This window comes from Cydia amplana, chromosome 6 (genome assembly GCF_948474715.1).
Source record: "Cydia amplana chromosome 6, ilCydAmpl1.1, whole genome shotgun sequence".
Lineage (NCBI taxonomy): Eukaryota > Metazoa > Arthropoda > Insecta > Lepidoptera > Tortricidae > Cydia > Cydia amplana.
In genome coordinates, this window is record NC_086074.1 from 9,837,596 (window position 1) to 9,858,625 (window position 21,030).

The window sequence follows — 21,030 nt, forward strand, 5'->3', positions numbered from 1 at the left end:
TAATTCAAAATAAGGCAATGCGAATAATATCAGGGGCAATGTGTTCAACCCCTATAAAAGCAATGGAAGTAGAGACTAAAACAATGCCTTTACCTGTTCGATGGGTGTTGTTAGCTTATAGATATTTAATTAAGATATATGCTAAAGATAATCAAAGTGTAATAAGAAGTATAAAGGGTCATCCCAGGATCCCTAAGTTAACAGCATTACTCTTACAGGTGGAAGCTAAGTTTTGTAATATATATAAAAATGAAATTTGGCCATGTTATGAAGATAGCTTTAATAGTAAACTTTTAAACATTACAGTATGCACAAAATCTATCAATAATAATACTGACTTTCTACATTTCTTGTCACAAATTCCCAATTACTATAAGTTATACACAGATGGTAGTAAAGCGGAGTCTCATGTCCGAAGTGCCGTGTATGATCCTCAAACTAAATTTGTACAGAGCTTTAGGTTGCACGATTTATGTTCCATATTTACGGCTGAAGCGTATGCTGTATTTGAAGCCCTGAAAGTTATAATAAGAGTGTCAGAATATAAGCATTTCTTTATTTTCACTGATTCACTTAGCTTAATCTATGGATTACAGAATAATCAGTTGCATTATAAAGATAATTTTATCTTGTATAAAATTAAAAAGATGTTATTACAATTGAAAAACATTAATGTAAATATAAACTTTATGTGGATTCCATCCCATACTGGTATAACAGGGAATGAAGCTGCAGATAAAGCTGCTTATTTAGGTATTAACGAATTAGATGTAAGATGTAGTACTAGAATTCCACTAACTGATTGTCAAGCTTCTGTTAAGACTGATGTTGTGAAGATGTGGATAGATATATGGACTAAAGATAGAGAGACAAAAGGAAGATGGTACGCTAGTATTCAAACCGACTTACCTGGAAAGCCTTGGTATGAGAAGATAAAGATAGGAAGTCGTAGCTTTATTACCACAATCAATAGATTGAGGTTTGGTCACAACTGTGCACCAGCGCACTTAGCCAGATTTTCGATTATAGCCGATGGTACATGTCCTCACTGCCAGAATGGTAGCATTGCAGATGTTGAACACCTTATATTTAAATGCCAAGTCTTTGCGTTTGAAAGACTCATCCTTGCAAGTGGATTAAGTGAAGTGTTTGATAATAATGTCCCCCGCCGCCTCAACGACATTCTTAAAAACGTTGACAGTTACGTTCCGTTATACAAGTATATCAAAAATACAGCGTTGAAGATTTAAAGTGAAGTGTTTTAACAAAATTACTAGTGCATTCTCTGCCATTTAACTCTTTAAATGAAGTGTTTTAAAAATAGCAAAACAAAGACTTGGCTTAAAGGACTCGCATCCAGGCCATAACTGTTTAAAAAAAAAAAAAAAAAAATCTGTCTGTATCACGGATATTGCAGAAGGAAGTTAGTTCTTATTTTCAACATCGTATAGTTAAATGACTCCTTGTCCTGCGCTAGACAATAGAACAAAATGTGCTGAAACAAGTCTCTTCTTTCCGTTGTGTTAATTTGTCAAGTGTATGTGCAAAATGTGACACATGTTTGGTTGTTTTAACATTTAGTGATTCAAGTAAAGATTACTAAAATTACGAGATGTAATTTACCTTTTATGTACATGATTGTGTTACTCTGATAATGATTCGTTAGCACTAATGTGCTATGGCACTTGTTACGATTCGACGTTCTTCGAGTATACAAACACCAAGAAAAACGGTAAGTAACAAAGACTAAATACTGCACAACTTGAATTAAGTGCACTCAATATGTTATTCAGTAACCTACAAGTGTATGTCAATCTGAATATTCTGTTCAATTTGACAGTTTGGGAAGCTTTCTTTCGTCCTTGATCTATATTTTGATTCATACTTGAATAAAGTATCAAGTGACCACCCTATTCACTACTGCAATCTGTACACAGCTATACCTGGTAGAAAATATTTCTTTACTATGTGTATATGTTACTGCTAAAATGTTGCTTATCTTGCATTTATTACATAGTGATTTAAAGAAATAGTAGGCCCTATCTTAAGTTGACTGAAATTTTCCTGGATATTATTAAGTTTTTATGTCAGTCTTTCCTCGATCTGCAATTTAGTAACAATAAATAGTTCATAACAACGGACATATTCCTTCGCTCACAAGAAAAGGTCTTTAAATAATTTTAGATGCTTTATTTTCAATGTCTACAGATGTATTGAGCTGGATGTTTTCTGTAATTTATTGGATTATGATATAGTCAGACAAGCTAGAGTCTGTTCGGAAAGAGAAGAGTTGTGGAATGTATTGGGCCCCATACATTCCACGACTCTTCTCTTTCCGCACAGACTCTATTCATTAATGAATTAGTGTTTTTGAAATCTGTGGATTGCAACCCCTGGCAGGATTGCAAAGCACTGTCAAAATTATCATGGAGGCTCAAAAAACTAATGTAAATATGTCAACAGGTTACACACAGTGACAGTGTCATGAAGAGACTTTCTTTACAAATTTTATATTAAAGAAAACATAAAAAAAAAAGTTTTTTTTATAATTTAGTTTCATGGTTACTTATAAGGTTTGAATCAACCAAAAGATTATTTTTTTATTTAAGTAAATCAAACATTTTATCTCATTCTTATCAATTGTATCATTTGGCAAAGCTTTGGACATCCTCATTATTCAATATGCCTAAATGTCAGAAAGCAGATTACCTAACAATATGCCGGGGGTCCCTCATCTAATCATGAAACATTGGCGTTTATGATATGCCTAGGTTTCATGATTTGGCTAATTTTATGATTGGTCGCTGACATTTATATAATATATATGTCACCGTAAAATTGTAAACACTTGTCATATTATAATCTCGCTAGTTACATTATAAACTGACGGTAGGGAGATTATAATCTAACCTAACCTAACCTATGTTAGATTATAAACTAACGGGTTCACAATCTTACGGTGTCATATATATATGTAAAAAGTTCTCCACTCGTCTACAGTACATACTATATTGTTGCGATATAGAACTGTACTAGTTTTTATTTATTTTATGAATTAAACTAATGAGGATGAGTATGAGTATGACTTTCATTTTAATGCTAACTGCAACTCCATAACTCACTTTAGTCTTACCATGCTAAAAAGTAAAAATACTCCGAAGCCTGGTAATGAAAGTTTACTTTTCTGCTTATTATTAGCTATGCCTTCATTTGATATTATAGCTTGGGGTAGTAATTAAAGAAAAACCTTTAAGTAAATTGTTTCAAAATTAAAAATCTTTTCCTCATTTTAATATTACCCTAGCAGCCAATGTTATTGTTAAAATAAACCAGATTTATTTTAACACCATACTCTACCTTACCTAAAACATGTAACAAACCAAAACATTCTTTGTATTTTTGTTCATGTAATTCTATTTTTGTTATTGATTAAAATTCATGTTTATGAAAAGGTTGCCCTTCCCTTGATTTGGTTGTTTAGTAAATATGACTTTTATTTAACACTAGTCTGTGCTATATCTATTATCTGCAATTGTGACAATTGATCACCAATAAATCTGGTATTTATTTTAATCTTGACAAATTAATGATCATGTAGCAGTTCCCATAAGGGGCTATTCATAAATTACGTCATTTCAAATTGGGGGGGGGGGCTGGATATCGGATGATTGTAGTTTTTGGATGTTTTAAAGGGGGGGGGGGGGGGAATCGTCAAAAATAGATGATGTAATTTATGAACAGCCCCTAAGATATAGCTTGTCGATTTTGTATTCTCTATATTTTCAAACATCCTGACCAGTTCAGCCTTTTAGTGACTTGATTGGTGATAAGAAAAAAAACCGGCCAAGTGCGAGTCGACACGCCCATGAAGGGTTCCGTATTTAGGGGATTTTGACGTATTAAAAAAAACTACTTACTAGATCTCGTCCAAACCAATTTTCGGTGGAAGTTTGCATGGTAATGTACAACATATATTTTTTTTAGTTTTATCATTCTCTTATTTTAGAAGTTACAGGGGGGGGGGGACACACATTTTACCACTTTGGAAGTGTCTCTCGCGCAAACTATTCAGTTTAGAAAACAATGATATTAGAAACCTCAATATCATTTTCGAAGACCTATACATAGATACCCCACACGTATGGGTTTGATGAAAAAATTTTTTGTTGGGTTTAGTTCTAATCTAAGTAAGGGGAACCCCCAAAATTTATTGTTTTTTTTTTTCTATTTTTGTGTGAGAATCTTAATGCGGTTCACAGAATACATCTACTTACCAAGTTTCAACAGTATAGTTCTTATAGTTTCGGAAAAAAGTGGCTGTGACATACGGACGGACAGACGGACAGACAGACAGACAGACATGACGAATCCATAAGGGTTCCATTTTTTGCCATTTGGCTACGGAACCCTAAAAATAGTATTAGATAGGACACTACTTGAAAACTTTATAGAGTTTCATACAAATTTTTTATTTTACTTTTCATAACTTCACATAATGTAATAATCTTTTCTTTGTCATAGGATGAGGCAGCCAGGTCAAGCGAAAGCCTTGAGGACGATGTCGGAAACCGTGTCAGCAAGAGGTAGGTAATAACAATTTTAATTATAATATTTTAGTGTTGGTATCTCACTAATCTCAAATTATCAATTGTTTATATGGCACTTAATATCCTGTACTAACTTTCAATGACATTGTTTACAATTTTATACAAAAAAAAAGTAATTTAATATATATTGTCATTAGTTAAATACGATTTTATTGCTTATAGCGCTTTCTTTAGCTATCCATCTCTATCTAACTATCTACTTATCTAAACCACCATGACACAAACGTCATTTGCGCGCCAATTTTCTGGCCCGCTTCGTAGTGCCCGTAAGGTCCTCACAAGTTGAAAAAGTCACATATTACTTCGTAAAGACCTTTCTTTACGAAGTAATATGTGACTTTTTCAACTAAAGGGTACCACTTTCGGTTTCTTTCGCTAAGGTTGATTTTAAATTTAAGCCGTATGGAAATAGCGCCTTATTGACATCCGACGCGATTACAATTACAATTACAATATTATTTGCCCTGTACCTGTAAAACAATAATTAGATCTTTATCATTAGCAGAGTTCGGACAAATTTGCGACATTGCTCGCAATAATGTGGACATGACTCCAAAATTGATTAAATAATTAATAATTTAATTAATTTTTTACCTGAGGTTTAATTTTGATTCCTAATCAATAAATAACACTAACTTTTCTTATAATGTAAATTTATTTAAAAAAATATCAGTATGTTTTCCAAATTTTCTGAAGGTACTCATTTTTTTATATAAAAAATATTATATTTAAGTGCTATTTATTGACTAGGGAACAAAATTAAATCTCAGGTAAAAAAATATTTAAAATAATTAAATGATTAATTATTTAATCAAATTTCGAGTCATGTCCACATTATTGCGAGCAATGAGTGCAATGACGCCAATCTGTCCGATATCTGATCATTAGACTAGTTCAATGCAAAATCGCATTATCGTATACAAAATCTAAATCTCAGCTAAATCGAACACAAAACGTGTCAAATTTTAGTTTACATAAATTCATTTTGTTTGGCACCGACTTCAAAAACTAAGTAATTACCCGGATGATTATAAATTTTCTTATTATTAGGTATTAATTACTTTTTGGCAAAAATTTGCTTTACGCCGTGGGATAGGGACTGGGGGCCGATTTTTGAATTTCGAACGTTCGAATTTAAAAGCGAGTGGTCGAAAATACTCGTATACGAAAATTTGTCACGATTTTTTTCGCATGATCCTAATAATACCTATTTTTGAAAGTCACCATTCGACCGTGTAGTGATTGACTTTCGATGGTAAGGACTTAAAAAATATTTATATTTCAATCAAAAACTAGCTAATCTAATAAACACATAAAATCTAATAAATTAATTCCTTTAAGATAATTTTTTATTGGCGGCATATAATACAAATATGTGACTAAAATTATGGATTCCTACTTTCTACTGATAGAATTGAATACGAGTGGTCAATACCACTCGATTCTCAAATTCTATCAGTAGAATTTCAAAAATAGCATTTCATCGTTTTTCACTGATTTTCGAGTGACGAAATCGAATGGTCGAGATTCAAAAATCGGCCCCCTGGACACGTAAAGGGGTGCCATATAAAAATTATTTTGTACTTTTTAGTGGGTTGGTTTTTTGAAGGCGGTTCCCTTTTTTTAAAAAAGATATTATATTAAGTTATTTTATTTTGGTTTTATTTTTGTTTAGTTTTAATTTTTTAATTATTTTTTATTTATTTTATTTTATTTTTTACTTTTTTCGTCGATATTAACTGACACGATTGGATAGGTATCACTTTGGACGTATTTATGTGTCCTAGGTACACATATCTTCCGACAAAAAATGTAGCATAGCAACTGTTATCTTGAACTACTTAACAATTTGCATTTGAAAGTTATGCACGTAGCATTTAGTCAAGTGTATTTTTTGTTCTATCTCAAGGCGAATGTTTATCTACTTAGTGATTCGAAAGATGCGGTTCGTTGATCAGTGTTCAAAGCGTGAGCTGACCTTTATCTGGCTGAAAAGGTGAAGGCATAAACTTTACCTATTTGTAAAGCTGCTCTAGTACTCTAGGGAGTTATTTTGAATTCTGTTGAGGCTTGTTTCAGCCTTGTTAAGCCTAAGCGATTGTAGGTACGTTGAATTTACTCAGGTAAGTGTTTAATGTTCTTCGTACAGTTTCGTTCGATTTGCTACATCCGTTTTATGGAGGAAATTGGCTGTAACAGTGATAGTAGTGATCCTATAAATAAAGGTACCGTTTTGCCCCTTTGAGGTATGCAACCTTAAAATATAACTAAATAATAAAAGTAAAAAAGCTAAAAAAAAAAAACTAAATAGCCTAAAACTTAGCCATTTTGCTACTAGACTGAGAGATGGCCCTTGAAAAAAGATATGCAATTTTGAGAGCATCAGAATCAGAACCCTCTATTAAAAAAAAACCGGCCAAGTGCGTGCGTGCAAAAACGTACAAGCAAAAGAGCGTATCTCCACGTCGTTTTAATAATAAGATTATTTTTTTGAAAATACTTAATAATGGCTTATCCGGTCATGTTCAAAATAATTTTCCTGGAAAGTATTTATTTAGTTGTATTTTCTGATTATTGACATTTCTTTGCACACTCAGCTCAAAAATTAAAGATAGGTAGATATATACACAGATATACAATTTTGATTAGATTGTATGTTAAACTGTTTAGACGACAACGGTTTCACTCACTTGAAGATTGTATGTTGTGTCAAAAATACATACCTACGTACATCGACTGTTAAAATCATAACATTCATAACTGTTAGTAAGTGAATATTTTTTTATTAAACATATTGATTTATTAACCGACGTAAAAAGAGGAGTGTTCAATGTTTGACGCCAATTTTGATATCTGTCTGTCGGGGGATATCGTAACTCTCCAACGAATGGACCGATTTCGATGCGGTTTTTTACGTGAATGCCAGTTTCCTTGCGGTGGTTCTTGGCTATACATGTTTGATATAAATCGATCCAGCAGTTTGAAGAGTATCAGCTCTTTTCCAAAACGATGTAAGGCATTTTTGGCATATAATGTTTTTTTTTGGTAGGTATATATAGCGTAGGGCCCGTAGGGGGTATATATAAATTAGGATTTTCATAGTTATTTCTGTTACCTTAGTCTTAGTAGGGTAGAACTGAGGAGAACCTGGCGTTCTGTAATTTGCACACGTTTAATTGATTTTACACCCCTTTGCAGGCCTGCCACTCTGGACGTGGACTGGACTCCGCAGATGAATGGTGTCTCGTAATAAGGAATAGCATAGCAAATTAAATAAAGGTGTTTCGTAGCTCTCAAAATTTTATATCTTTTTAACCGAACGAAGGAACTAGATACGGTCAAATGGAAATCCCCTGCAGAACTGTATTAGAAGTATTAGAACTCTTCGGGAAATTCGACAGAGGCTTTATTATTGATCTATTTAATTTATCTATAGGCAAAACGTTTTGGTGGAAAGTTTTGTTTGTGTTTTTATTCCGGTATATCCGTGTGGTGTGTTTATATTATGATGTTATTTATATGCTTTTGCGATCCGTCGTATAAAAGCAATAACCGAGTCCCGAGGCGCGTCAAGCGTGGCGTTTTGTCGAGTGCGTCGTGTTCCTGTTCTGAGGCATCTGCGTCGAGTTTCTATATTTACGCGGCAGTTTGTACCCGAAGGGAAGGCATGAGGTCGTCCGTCGGGCGCGCAGTGCCGTGTCGCACACGCACCGATACGCCCGGGACGCGAGCCTCCGGCTCCGTCCGTCTCATTTCGCTATGTTGTTGCAACGCTGTGTTTTGTGTTCATTGACAGTTTACTTGTGACTTGTGCCCTCATTGTACTCTGGAGACGTAATGGTTGCATTCAGGTAATCGGTTCTGCTAAGTGTGCTTCAATTAGGTCTCTTTGTTTTTGTTATGAAAATATTACCCCCTCTTTTGTTATGTTTCCATATGATTTAGCTTGAAAAGCCTAACGTGTTTACATACTAGTAGACACAACTGTCTGACCGGTCAGTTTTCTAGGGAAATTTTAACTTTAATTGCATGTAATTTAATTTAATGTAGTGTTAATTTTTAATTTTAAGTTTATGTTCAACACAATAATTTTATTGTTATGAATAAAAATAAATGAAATGAAATGAAACTTCCATACTTCTAGTTCCTCGTGGAGTTTAACCGTTTCTATTGCAACGCGCTAACAGATACATTAATCTTCCATACTTATCATATACCTAGGTCGTGTTGCAAATGAGTATTAGTTACCTAATGCATATATCGGGTTTTCGTTGAATGTCCAGGAAGCTAATAGCGAAACTATTCGTTTTATAAATTGTGTTCCGTTATGTCGATTCGGTTTATTATTTGTATCCAAGTCGCCTGCCAAATATATTAATTAGTTTGTGTATTTTTCTTAGATACATATTTACATAAGATTATGGGCGGGGTTAGGCACGTTACCCATAATGTATTTTACAGGCTATTGATTGAACCAGTTGGTTCATCAGATCAACAAAGCAATCATACAACCTTTCACGATTGGATGGGGATCACTGGATAGAAATAATATCGATAAATACCACAATTCGACCTTGGCATTTTTGATGTGTCTGAATTCTTTTTAGGGTTCCGTAGCCAAATGGCAAAAAACGGAACCCTTATAGATTCGTCATGTCTGTCTGTCTGTCTGTCTGTCTGTCTGTCCGTCTGTCCGTCTGTCCGTCTGTCCGTCTGTCCGTCTGTCTGTCCGTCCGTATGTCACAGCCACTTTTCTCCGAAACTATAAGAACTATACTGTTGAAACTTGGTAAGTAGATGTATTCTGTGAACCGCATTAAGATTTTCACACAAAAATAGAAAAAAAACAGTAAATTTTTGGGGTTCCCCATACTTCGAACTGAAACTCAAAAAATTTTTTTTCATCAAACCCATACGTGTGGGGTATCTATGGATAGGTCTTCAAAAATTATATTGAGGTTTCTAATATCATTTTTTTCTAAACTGAATAGTTTGCGCGAGAGACACTTCCAAAGTGGTAAAATGTGTGTCCCCCCCCCCGTAACTTCTAAAATAAGAGAATGATAAAACTAAAAAAAATATATGATGTACATTACCATGTAAACTTCCACCGAAAATTGGTTTGAACGAGATATAGTAAGTAGTTTTTTTTTATACGTCATAAATCGCCTAAATACGGAACCCTTCATGGGCGAGTCCGACTCGCACTTGGCCGCTTTTTATTAATTACAGCAATAAAAAATATGCTGACTCAATGTTTGGCTGAATTTGGCCGCTGGTAGCCAGACAGAAAAAAAAAACGCGCGAAAACAACTCTAACGATACGAGTACATAATTATATTTTTATAAGCTTGTAAGTTGTGAAAATATTTTTTTATCATATGATACAAAGAAGGCATATAACTAAATAATATGAGCGCTAATATAATTCACCTGAATATGAATACTAGGTATACTTTGCTTGTTTACACACATCACGTTGCCGCGATCATGATCGCACCAACCAGATCGAAACGTGATGGAAATTTAATCGCGTACCTAGGTAGCGAACTAGCTAAGCTTAGGACTAGCTAGACAATTACGAAGTTCACGGGAGTTGTGTTGTGTTGCAAGGTGCTTGCGATGACTCGTGCAAACATATCGACTTTTACTTTGCGTGTAGGTTTTTAGCGCACATCCTGCTAAGTAACCGACGGGGTGAACGTGACATTTGTATAAATGGAGAACTTGCATAAAATATTTTCATAATTTCTAGGGTTTCGTAACAACGAAAATAGCTATGCAGTATATTTATAATCATAATCATAAATCTTTATTTGCGATAGATATAGTATATACAAGATCTTAGGCTAATTTACACAGGTCCATATATCTAGACTTAAATAAGTCATGTAAATTTTACATTTTTAGCTTAGTCGCTAAAATAACCTATGTTAACTACATACTCACATTATTAAAATATTCAGTGTGTACTATAAAAACATTTGTTAACCAGCCAAGTAAATAGTTTGTGCCTAAATGTTTTGAGGGGTAGTTCTCTTAATTGCTCTGGTAAATGATTGAATGTCTTAATACACATGGCGTAACAATTTCTACCCCTCATTGCAGTGTTCATTTTTGGAAGCACAAGTCTATCCGGATATCGTGTGTTATCTTTATTATTATCACACAAAGTTTGAGGTTTATAGGTATGTTAAAAATATACCTACAATAAAATAAAATAAAAACAACTGGTTGCACTCAGGGAGTGCCGGCAGAAGTGAAAACTCACGACTAGTGCAAAATGCACTATGTATAATTGAGGTTAACGCCATCTAGCGTTAGCGTTAATTACTTGAAACCCCTAATCACATCACTGTTAGTACTCGAGTTATATTTAATACCAGTTACGAGGGGCGTTCAAAATATTCTCGGTATTGATATCTTACAACCTCTTCTAAAATTTCTTTCGTTACTGGCCGCTAAGGTTTATTCATTGACATTAAAAAAAAGTATAATTCGAACCGAGATGTTCTTTTGTTTTTCTGCAATTGCTGAACAAACATGAACATCATGTGGGAATTGACAATGTTAACTAAATTAGAACATCGATGCGTGATAAAATTCTTGACAAAACAGGGTAAAAATCAAAAAAACCATAAAAGAGGAAATGGATTGTGTTTACCGTGAGTCTGCTCCTTCTTTATCTACCATTCAAAAGTGGTCAAGCGAGTTTAAACGTGGAAGGGAGAGTGTTGAAGACGACCCTAGACCTGGCCGGCCTGTAGTAGCTACTTCACAAGAAAATATTGATAAAGTGGAAAAACTTATATTGGAAGATGGTCGAGTGAAGGTAAAATCTATAGCACAAGTAACCAATCTCTCTATTGGTACCGTACATGATATTATCCATGACCATCTTAATATGTCAAAAGTAAGTGCAAGATGGGTTCCGCGAATGCTGACTCGGCTTCAAAAAGACATGCGTGTAGCTTGTTGTTCCGATTTTATTGACCTGTGCGGTGAAAATCCTGATGAGGTGCTGCAAAGAATAGTTACTGGAGATGAAACCTGGGTTCATCATTATGACCCAGAGAGTAAACAAGAGTCCATGCAGTGGCACATTAAGGGTTCAGCTCATCCCAAGAAGTTCAAGGTCATCTCTTCAGCTGGCAAGGTCATGGCCACGATATTTTGGGATTGTGAAGGAGTATTACTGATCGATTATAAAGAAAAAGGTGTAAATATCACAGGACAGTACTACGCTAACATTCTACGTCAATTAAAGGTTGCAATCAAAGAAAAGAGGCGAGGAAAGTTAACCAAAGGTGTTATGCTTCTGCATGACAACGCCCCCGTCCATACTGCTCATATTGCCAAGGCAGCTATTGTTGAATGTGGGTTTGAAACTGTTACTCACCCACCGTATAGTCCGGACTTAGCCCCCAGCGACTTATTTTTGTTCCCCAATCTTAAAAAGGATCTGCGTGGAAATAAATTTTCCGATGATGAAGCATTGAAGGCGGCAGTGGAGGAGCATTTTTACACCAAAGATAAAAAATATTTTTATGCAGGATTAAAAAAAATAATTGATCGATCTTTTAAGTGTATGAACATAGGGGGGGAGTATATTGAAAAATAAAAATATCAAACTTTTCGTACTTGTTTGTTTTCATTCTCATACCGAGAATATTTTGAATACCCCTCGTAGAGCGAAACTCACTAGATGGCATTTAAATCAATAAAGAAAAAGTCAATGACACAGTGTACTTACATGTAACCGTTTTTCATGTAATGTCATTGAGTTTTTCTTTATTGACTTAAATGCCATCTAAATGAGTGGCCATCTAAATCTTACGGTCACGTGACCGTCTTACGCCGTCTCGAGTTTAACATCTTTTCCCCACCTCAAAAAGTGCACAGCGCCGCTAAAGAAGTTTTCACTTCAAAAAAATACGTTTCTTGTAACGCCCCGCCCCTTGATTTATTATTTTATTAATTGTTATTGTACAAGCAATATACATACATTGCGGGTCATGAGATAGAGCAAACTGAACGATAGTTCTTAAAAAACCCCCACATAATCAAAAAATTTGAATAAAGCATTTTCTATTCTATTCTATTCTAATCGCGTTTATTACATGCCTAATGTTTCATTTACTTAATTTTAAGTTAACTATGTGTTGTTATAGCGGAAATAGAAAACACTGAGATAATTTCAACTGCCTACCAGATCTTGAGATATCCGACTTTAAATCGCGAAAGTATTGGACTTGTCAAAACAGACAAAATAATTTATTGACATTATTAATTATTATGAAATAAAATATGAAATAAAATAATATAATAGAGACGTAACCCATAGAACCACAGTAGGCTGGATGAAGTGGAGGCAGTTGACCGGTGTTATGTGTGATAACAGAATGCCTTTAAAAATAAAGGGTAAATTATATAAAACCGCAGTACGACCCGCCATACTTTATGGAACTGAATGCTGGGCATCAACAAAACAACACGTTCAAAAACTGCATACAACAGAAATGCGCATACTTCGCTGGTCAGCTGGAGTCACCCGGAGGGATAGGATCCGCAACGAATACGTGAGAGGCAGTTTTAAAATCGTTCCTATTGACGAAAAGCTAAAGGAAAAGCGACTACGCTGGTACGGCCACGTACTCAGACGGCCTTCTGATCACATGGTGCGAGTGGCATTGGATCTACCAATGACGAAACGGGGCCGTGGAAGACGCCCTGCTACTTGGCTGACAACGGTCCAAAATGACCTGAAAAACACAAATATTGATGCCGGAACTGCACAAAATCGTCCTGTGTGGAGAAAGAGGACAAGGAGAGCCCATTGATATAGTATAAAGAACTGGATACCCAATCAGCCGCCAAAAATGGCCCCACAAAAGTGATGTCAAAACAGATCATGCATTACTTTTTCGTTTAGTCTTGTTTGAAACGCTCAAATGTGAAGTTGTCAACAATTACGAAATGTGCCGTTAAAATATGTAAAAATAACAATGATAAAACAAGGAAAAAGGATGGAATGTATTTCTTTCGGTTAGTTCTTTGGATAGCATTACATAATTTATGTAATCTGGTGGTAATTTTATGGTTTTGAATAAATTAATTTGTTAGTACCAAAGAAGGGATGTTAAGGAACAAAAATCTAATGAGTCGATGTGAGGTCAATATTTTTTTATATTTTTATATGGAATTCATAAGAAATAATATTATGTTTAAATTCAAGATTTCCAAGAAAACCTATGCGACGTGCAAAGTGGACTGCTATTTAATTATAGCAAGAGATAGGGGTGATGCAGTTTTAAACAAGGCAAAACGGCACTTGTGTGTTCGGCCCATTTCCCTGTTTCCGACATATACACCACCAATAAGGGCTTATATCGACTAACTGTAAATGCTAAACCTGTCGGAACACAGTGACAACCACAGGATTTTTTTTATAAAGTATAGGTAGACTTTATAAAAAAAATCCAATCAGTATCTAAATGTCCCACAGTTATTTAATAAGTAGAATTTATTTCAAGGAAATTATTATTTAAAGACGTATACTTACGAATTAAAAATTTGATTTGTTTGAATTTGAACCACGAATTAATTTTATTTGAGCTCCCGATTAAATTAAATTTGTTTTATTTATTACTTCAATTGGTTTTCCTGTACAGTAATACATATTAAAGTGTACCAAAGTGACTCCATTCGTTCATTATTCTCGTTTGACGTTGTTTGACGTACATACGTTACGTAGTGCCATCGGACTAAATTTTTTAACAGTGTTGGTACTTATGTTTGCAAATTTGACACTTAATGCTTACGACATTAAGCTCTTTTCTGTACGAAACATTTATCTTGACTCAAAATTTACGTAAGCGTTTTTATCATCAATGCAAATGGTGCGAAACGTCATTGGGATCCACATTTCTTGACGTTTTTGTTCTGCTTTGTGTGTCTATTTCTTTTATATTAAGTCAGTGGGAGAGCCGACTCCAGATAATGGGAAAAGGCTTAGGTAGAAGAAGAAGATTAATTATTATGAATAAAAGTTCAAGTTCAAATTGTAAACCCGTTCGGTTGGCCATCCAAAATAATATAAATCATGAATAGAAGACTAGTCCAGACCTTGTAAAGATTTGCGAATTGCGTTATAATTGTAAGCAGGAAGCGAACGTTAAGAATTTCTGGGACAAGATATATAAATAAACATTTAAATGCTGATTATTAGGTAGTCTACCTTACCTACTTTAAATCTGTTTATTTAGATTAAATGGTTTTAGTTCCTACAAGTGAAATGGTTATTGTATCGTATACACTGAGTTCCATATTTTAATAGTCAAAAGTCAAATTGTACTTTAATTATAGTTCCGCCATGTCCGATTGTCCGTCAGTCAAAGCATACACAATGCGATATTTTACTAGTCAACTATTAAAACATAATAGGTACGATAATACATAATATGACATTGTGAATGTGGGCGTACATTCTATTAAAGAACTTACATACTTTACTTTCGCTGCTTAATTATAAAAAAACCCGGCCAAGTGCGACTCGGACGCGCCCACCGAGGGCCACCAAATATAACTTTTTTATTTTTTACAAAAATAAAAAACGATACGACAGAATAAGTAAATCTATTTAACTGGTCTATGACCCACAAAATTTCACAAGAATCGGTTAAAAATGCTACCTGCGCATGAGAACATCGGAATTTCATTTTTGCCCCAAGCTGAAATGGAAACCCTCGCTCACGCTCGGTCAATAAACTTTAACCTTACATTTTTTAAACTTTATTACAATTAGTAACATAACAATGTAATTTATGCACTTATACTTTAAAGGAATGTTATTCCTTTCGGTAGTCGGGTAAAAAAATATGGCCCTACAAAAGGTAAAGGCGGAGTTTGATGTTATTCCTATATACCAGTACAAAATGTACATGAATGGACCTAACTACCTTCGATAAACTTTTAATTCGTAGGTACCTATTCAAATTGTTAATAGGGTATTCTACTAGTCAAATCAGTTTCTTTTTTAGAACTGTCAAAATGATTTGCTAATATGGAATTGACAAAACATACTTTTTATATTTCTATCCGATTTATGTGTTTAAAAATAACTATCTATGTTTTTCTAATAATTATCTGGTTCCTTTATTTCATGCATGGTGTAAAATAATTTATTTTAAATACAGTATAATACCCTATTATACAGGCCATGTAGACGATTTTAAGATCCTGTCAGAAGAAGCAATCGCGTACCTGGGAAGGGCAAAATTCTAGTTATAAGTGTAATCCAGTGACATGTACATATGCCATACGATAAATAAATAATACCCTATTACAGTATTAGCGGTAGCTAAATGTATTTTTAATTTCGATTCTTGGACAGTAGAATTAACCCTCTCGTCCATGTTTCTACTTTGCAACTAATTAATAACTATTATACTCAGTCGATTAATCGATGGTGAGGTCGATTAGCATAATACTCGTATCAAAGCCTCGCTTATTACCAGCAACTCATTATATTTACACCTTAGGTGTTTGTTTAGTAGGCACATATAATATAACTCCAGCCCTAGTAGCACGGTAGCATTTTTATCGTTTATCACCATGACTGTCACGTTCTAACAAGTATGTAAGTGCGAAAGTGACGGGCATAGTGATAGTCGATAAAAATGGAACCGTGCTGAGCCCGCAGACCCTGTTATTCTACGATTAATCTACGAGCAGTAGAAACGTTAGCGTCAAGATCAATTTGAACACCTCACCCGTTTAGCAGCTTCTGCTGCTGACTGTACCTATCTACCGTGAACGATATAGTTCATTGAACATTTGTAGGTCTTAATGTAACAATAACAATCCAATGGTTAGTTAAGCTTGTTGCTGTTTGTACACTTGTCCAGTTCAGTCGACGTCAAAGATATGTTTACACTTTTGAACCTTATACTCATTTGTAATAAGGTGAAAATTTTAAACATATCTTTGACGTCGACTTAGGGCCCGATTCGGATTTTGTAATAGATATCTATTAGACATCGCCAAGATACGATAACGATATGTTTAAGATCTAACCTGTCAAATTTGACATTTCCGCGATTCTGGAGACACTTTTGAACGATTTCCACAAGATAATACTTAGAGATCTAATTCACATCTAATAGATATCTAACACGATCTATCGTAAAAGTGACATTGGTTGCCCGAATTGCGCTGCAAGAGAACTAGTTGAAATCTAAACTATAACGTATCTAGAATGGATCTAGTACGTGTCGTCTCTTGTAAATATCTTGAAGTTCGAATACGGCAGTATATAATGACATTATTATACTAATTGATTTTTATGTTCCGGCCTCTCTTGTTCCGTCACTAAACCGCAAAAAGGACGTTTATTTTGGGAAATCTTGAATTCTGACTCAAACGACTTCTCCAAAACAAGCTACACAAATGCAGTCTTGGTCCGTTCACAGCCAAGGACTTTCTACCAATTTGTTTAACCGTAATGTTGCTTGTAATCTCTGATTCGTAACGTAAACCTTGTCCCTAAAACGGTACAAGGTAATTTCATTAACGCTACGAACTTTAGATTGCGAGAATGGCTACTGTTTTACAACTTTATAAAAATGTTCTAACAAAAGCAAGTTTAGTCGAATTACTTTTCTTGTCTCTGTGTAATGACATGGTAATAACCATTCCCTATACTTAGTGAAGGCGTTGCTTTACTGAATTACTGAAAAAAGATAGTGAAAATGTACTAGGCCGAAAAAATACGATAAGAGAACACTCTTCACTACATCTATAAATGTAGGAGTAGGTCGTCGACTCTCTGAACAGTAGATGTGGGAGTGATTGTTGAGTGACGAGACGAGCCATGTGGTAGCGGGAGCTTCGCCTAAAGCAACCGCGTGTGGCGTGTGCCATGGTGCCGCGAACCAGCGCCGAATCGGGTAAAGCAAAGCGATGAAATGAGCGAAGCGCGCCGCGCTCCCGTGGGGCTATATGAGGGCGCAACGCTGCTTTGGCAACACGCCGCTGCTATTTATAATGAACCTTGAAAGCGACCGCCCTTGCCGCTTTATTGCAACTAGACATTTGAAAAATATCACAATTTACGCGATAGTAGCGTATCAACAAATAGTATACACTATACACTAGACTTGTGCGGCTTGTCTCTCCCACTCTATTTTGAGCCTTTATCACCTCACGTTTCCATGCTTGACGGCTTCACCCTCCTAAATTATTCTCGTCATGTATTTTCAGAATCTCTCTCATAACATAATAAGTAACTACGGTTCACTTGGTTCCGGGACTTAAAAAGATATTTCGACCGTCAGAAAATCCACACCATGTTTGGGCCACGTTTATCTCCAATACGTCATTTTCCACCGACACACTGGCCTGTTTTCGTTAATTTTCGGTCAAGTCGCTGTTCCGTTCAAGTCGCGTTTTTCACGATCCTTTCAGACTATACTCGTTAAAGATCAATAACCACGAGGCATGCCTTATACGTCTCGGTGATAAAGCAACAATCGCGAGTTGCATATCGGTATACCGGGGAAGCTCGTGAGTCACCGGGCGGAGGCGTCGACGAGCGGGCCCAGCCAGCGCGTCGGCCCTCCACCGCCAAGTCGGAGTCGGTGAAAGGGAGGTTAAATGCCGCCGATTGCCGCCTCAAGACGGATTGCCGCAACTTTACTAAAAATGGCGTCATTCATACAGCTCGCGGTATTATTAAAATATATGGATCAATTGTCGCGGCTTTGCTTTCTTTGTAAAATTGTGTTCTTGCCATTTCGTATCAAATGTTCCCTCATAGGGCGATTAGCACTGCACTTATTAGCACTTACGATATAAAGTAATTGGACCATAATAATGTGACACATCATAAGCGCCAACAGACCTAAGTTTTCTTCGATCTGTAATAGAGCATCATTTTAACCTAGCAAACAATATTCATGAAGTGCTATTGAGTGAATCACAATTTAAATTTACCGATTTGCAGGACATCCCCTTTGTTATCTTACGGATTACTTTAAAAGCAGCTTATCTCAACAATTAGTAACGTTTTAGCTTCCATTTCCAACAGAAATTTGTCTATAGTTGCGTAGTCTGAAAATAAAGGAACCGATTATTTCAATAATGAAATAATTCGTTCCTCCCAGTAGGGCTTGATTGCGACAAAGGTATTTGTAACAAAAAGTTTAGTGGCTGCAACAGATCGCAGGTGGATAGGTCAAGGATGCTGTTGAATCACTGCCTTTATGCGCTAATTTAATCTTTCACGAGCAAACTCACGGTTAATTGTAGCGAGGAGTACCTACTACGTAAAACAAAGATAAGTTGGTTTGAAAAAAAATCTTATAAACTGGGCTGGTATATTTTGAAACATTTTCGTAGATTTGTATATAGGTATACCTACTTACGTCATAATTGTTATGATGGGTCAAACGGACGACTATGAATCTATTGTAATTAAATTACTAGTTAGGTGATTAGGTAATTAATTAGCAAACATTGATAACTACCCTGCAATGCACTGTAAACACTGAGCGTAGACAGATTAGATAGAGTCAATAATCCACTTTAATTCGAAAGGTAGTGTAAATATTACAACTATAGGTAAATTCTGGTAGTAAGAAGCAGGGATGTTGCGAAAATCCGCATCCGCATCCGCAACCGCGGAACTTCCGCATTATTTTCAACATCCGCATCTGCATCCGCATCCGCATAAAATCGATGCGGAGCTTATGCGGATGCGGATGTCGAACAAGTCGGTACAGGAACGTCTTAGCGGCGGCGTAAGTGCTAGGTAATTTCGTCATTACCTATAACGAAATCGTCTAGATCCAGAAAAGTCGGCCAAGTTACTGTTTATTAAATATAACGCACCTATATTCTTGCTCAAATACTAAACGTTTCGTTTTTTTTTTAATAAAAAAATACTAAAAATGTAATATTTGACGTTTTCTAAGTACCTAATCTTGACATCCGCATCCGCGGATGTGAGCCTTTAAATAACCGCATCCGCGGATGTCAAAAAATCTGCATCCGCAACATCCCTGGTAAGAAGGAAGCGGTACAAGACCGCGGCGCGCTCAGTCTTCCTCTCTCTTGTCTATGGCAGACCACTTTAGATGTTTCAAGGGTCTGCTGGTGATCCGTGGAGCACTGCTCTAGCTACATATTTGATTTAGTTGCTTTAAGAGTGTGCTTGAAAGTAATAGTTGCATTAGATAATAATATAAAAAACTACATTTTTATTACTATAATATTATTTGACGCTATTTTTCTTCTTTCCAGCCTCAATGAGTGCTACTTCGCGAACAAGGGCGCGGCGCTGGTGCTCGCGGGCTGCGAGCGGCGGCGGTCGCCGGCGCACGCGCTCGCGCCGCCGCCGCAGCCACAGCCCGACATCCAGCACCACCTGCAGGCCATGTTTTACCTGCTGCGGCCTGAGGAGACGCTCAAAATGGTAAACATATTGACTATTCTATCTTAACGGCCTCCTAGCCTAGTCGGTTGGCATCTTGTCTACGAAGCAGAGTAAAGTTCAAATCCTGATAAGGGCATTTATTTGTGTGTTCATCACGAATATTTGTTCCTGAGTTAAATATGGATGTTATTTATGTATCTAAGTGTGTATATCGTTGCCTAGTACCTCTATAGTACCTACAAGCTTTGCTTAGTTTGGTCGATCCATGTAAGATTACTGACCGAGTATTTATTATTATTATTTGTCTCTAGTTGAGCCTGACGGATGTGCATGCTTGCTGCTGCAGCCACTTCCCTACGGCCAACATGATTGGCAGACCGTTTTTTAACTGATGCTATGTGCTGCTGAAAATTGTTACTATAGATCCCGACCAGACTATACGTATCGAGATGACTCGCGTGTTTGACGTTGTCGAAATCATCTTAAATATCTTAATACGTAGGTAGGTACCTAATAATCGTTAAAATAAGGAAACTAGGAAAATTCTAAATGAATGGGAAGGGTTCGAACTCGAACACGCCGCCCCGATATACCATACCATATATGATAGGTACTAAACCATTAGGAATTTATACAGCAATTTATCAGTGCGGGTAAAACCGCAATTAATTACTCATCATAGATTCATAATTAACGTTTAAGCGGAGGCAGCTGATTTTCGCCGAACCTAATTGAGGTGTGCTGAATAAAATGAACGGTTCCGTTTGAAGCGAATTTGCTCCTTCGTCCAGTGACCGTGTTACAGGTTACAAACACAGTACAAATAGCTCGCGTGTTTCAGTCGTTAAAAGGTTAACTGTTAATAAAGAATCATTACCACGGAATTGAAAATTTGCGAGTCGACAGACGTTTTTCCTATATACTGATGCGATGCTATAGTCTGTTTCTTAGTATACTCGTATTGAGCTATACCTGAGGATGACAATAAAA

General features: G+C 35.8%; 1 protein-coding gene and 1 long non-coding RNA gene across 4 annotated transcripts in view; one reads left to right on the forward strand and one right to left on the reverse strand.

The window, feature by feature from the left end:
* Positions 1-255: 255 nt before the first annotated feature.
* Positions 256-1,387, reverse strand: LOC134648858 (uncharacterized). The gene is made up of 2 exons (XR_010096928.1): positions 910-1,387; positions 256-515 (listed from the first exon to the last, which is right to left on the reverse strand). It is a non-coding gene; the product is annotated as an uncharacterized LOC134648858 (long non-coding RNA).
* An 11-nt stretch (positions 1,388-1,398) lies between these two features.
* Positions 1,399-21,030, forward strand: part of LOC134648823 (protein phosphatase Slingshot) — a 35,661-nt gene continuing 16,029 nt past the window's right edge. The window contains exons 1-3 of one of the 3 annotated variants that reach the window (XM_063503388.1): positions 1,399-1,732; positions 4,522-4,583; positions 19,908-20,079. In XM_063503388.1, coding sequence (XP_063359458.1) covers positions 1,679-1,732; positions 4,522-4,583; positions 19,908-20,079 — 288 coding nt within the window. In that variant the 5' untranslated portion in view covers positions 1,399-1,678. Of the gene's footprint in view, positions 1,733-4,521; positions 4,588-8,096; positions 8,459-19,907; positions 20,080-21,030 lie in introns of those variants that run through there. The other 2 variants (XM_063503389.1, XM_063503391.1) reach the window with 2 other exon arrangements.